Consider the following 2,500-nt stretch of genomic DNA (forward strand, 5'->3'; position numbering starts at 1 on the left):
ACGCTTTACTGCTATACACACGCTTTACTGCTTTACACACGCTTTACTGCTATACACACGCTTTACTGCTTTACACACGCTTTACTGCTTTACACACGCTTTACTGCTATACACACGCTTTACTGCTATACACACGCTTTACTGCTTTACACACGCTTTACTGCTTTACACACGCTTTACTGCTTTACACACGCTTTACTGCTATACACACGCTTTACTGCTATACACACGCTTTACTGCTATACACACGCTTTACTGCTATACACACGCTTTACTTCTATACACACGCTTTACTGCTATACACACGCTTTACTGCTTTACACACGCTTTACTGCTTTACACACGCTTTACTGCTATACACACGCTTTACTGCTTTACACACGCTTTACTGCTTTACACACGCTTTACTGCTATACACACGCTTTACTGCTATACACACGCTTTACTGCTTTACACACGCTTTACTGCTATACACACGCTTTACTGCTTTACACACGCTTTACTGCTTTACACACGCTTTACTGCTATACACACGCTTTACTGCTTTACACACGCTTTACTGCTATACACACGCTTTACTGCTATACACACGCTTTACTGCTTTACACACGCTTTACTGCTATACACACGCTTTACTGCTATACACACGCTTTACTCTTATACACACGCTTTACTGCTATACACACGCTTTACTGCTTTACACACGCTTTACTGCTATACACACGCTTTACTGCTTTACACACGCTTTACTGCTATACACACGCTTTACTGCTTTACACACGCTTTACTGCTATACACACGCTTTACTGCTATACACACGCTTTACTGCTTTACACACGCTTTACTGCTATACACACGCTTTACTGCTTTACACACGCTTTACTGCTATACACACGCTTTACTGCTATACACACGCTTTACTGCTTTACACACGCTTTACTGCTTTACACACGCTTTACTGCTATACACACGCTTTACTGCTTTACACACGCTTTACTGCTATACACACGCTTTACTGCTATACACACGCTTTACTGCTATACACACGCTTTACTGCTTTACACACGCTTTACTGCTTTACACACGCTTTACTGCTTTACACACGCTTTACTGCTATACACACGCTTTACTGCTATACACACGCTTTACTGCTATACACACGCTTTACTGCTTTACACACGCTTTACTGCTATACACACGCTTTACTGCTATACACACGCTTTACTGCTATACACACGCTTTACTGCTTTACACACGCTTTACTGCTTTACACACGCTTTACTGCTATACACACGCTTTACTGCTATACACACGCTTTACTGCTTTACACACGCTTTACTGCTTTACACGCTTTACTCTTATACACACACTGTTTACTCTTATACACGCTTTACTCTTATACACACGCTTTACTGCTATACACACTTTACTGCTATACACACGCTTTACTGCTATACACACGCTTTACTCTTATACACACGCTTTACTGCTATACACACTTTACTGCTATACACACGCTTTACTCTTATACACACGCTTTACTGCTTTACACACGCTTTACTGCTATACACGCTTTACTCTTATACACACACTGTTTACTCTTATACACGCTTTACTCTTATACACAAGCTTTACTGCTATACACACACTTTACTACTATACACACACTTTACTGCTATACACACACTTTACTGCTATACACACACTTTACTGCTATACACGCTTTACTCTTATACACACACTGTTTACTCTTATACACGCTTTACTGCTATACACACACTTTACTGCTATACACACTGATTACTTTAATACACACTGATTACTGTTATATACACTGTTTACTCTTATACACACTGATTACTCTTATACACGCTTTACTCTTATATACACACTGTTTACTCTTATACACACAGTTTTCTGTTATACACACACTTTACTCTTATACACACACTGTTTACTCTTATACACACAGTTTTCTGTTATACACACACTTTACTGTTATACACACAGTTTTCTGTTATACACACACTTTACTCTTATACACACACTGTTTACTCTTATACACACAGTTTTCTGTTATACACACACTTTACTGTTATACACACAGTTTTCTGTTATACACACACTTTACTCTTATACACACACTGTTTACTCTTATACACACACTTTACTCTTATACACACACTTTACTCTTATACACACACTGTTTACTCTTATACACACACTTTACTGTTATATACGCTATTTACTCTTATACACACTGATTACTCTAATACACACAGTTTTCTGTTATACACACTGTGGTGTGTTAGTGTGTTAGTGTGTTAGTGTATTCACAGCTTCACTCTGCTACAGTAATTGTTTGTGTTTTTATTGCTCGCTGGTGTGCAGGCTGTACGTCCATCCCGACTCGCCGTTTACCGGAGAGCAGCTGCTCAAACAGATGGTGTCCTTCGAGAAAGTGAAGCTCACCAACAACGAACTGGATCAACACGGACAC

The 2,500-nt window shown here is 39.4% G+C and overlaps 1 protein-coding gene across 2 annotated transcripts in view; it reads left to right on the top strand.

Annotated features, from left to right (window-relative positions):
* Positions 1-2,500, top strand: part of tbx20 (T-box transcription factor 20) — a 19,270-nt gene that overhangs the window by 6,062 nt on the left and 10,708 nt on the right. For both annotated transcript variants that reach the window (XM_053228167.1, XM_053228168.1), the window contains exon 4: positions 2,392-2,500. In XM_053228167.1, coding sequence (XP_053084142.1) covers positions 2,392-2,500 — 109 coding nt within the window. The remainder of the gene's footprint in view (positions 1-2,391) is intronic.

This window comes from Pangasianodon hypophthalmus, chromosome 22 (assembly GCF_027358585.1).
Source record: "Pangasianodon hypophthalmus isolate fPanHyp1 chromosome 22, fPanHyp1.pri, whole genome shotgun sequence".
Lineage (NCBI taxonomy): Eukaryota > Metazoa > Chordata > Actinopteri > Siluriformes > Pangasiidae > Pangasianodon > Pangasianodon hypophthalmus.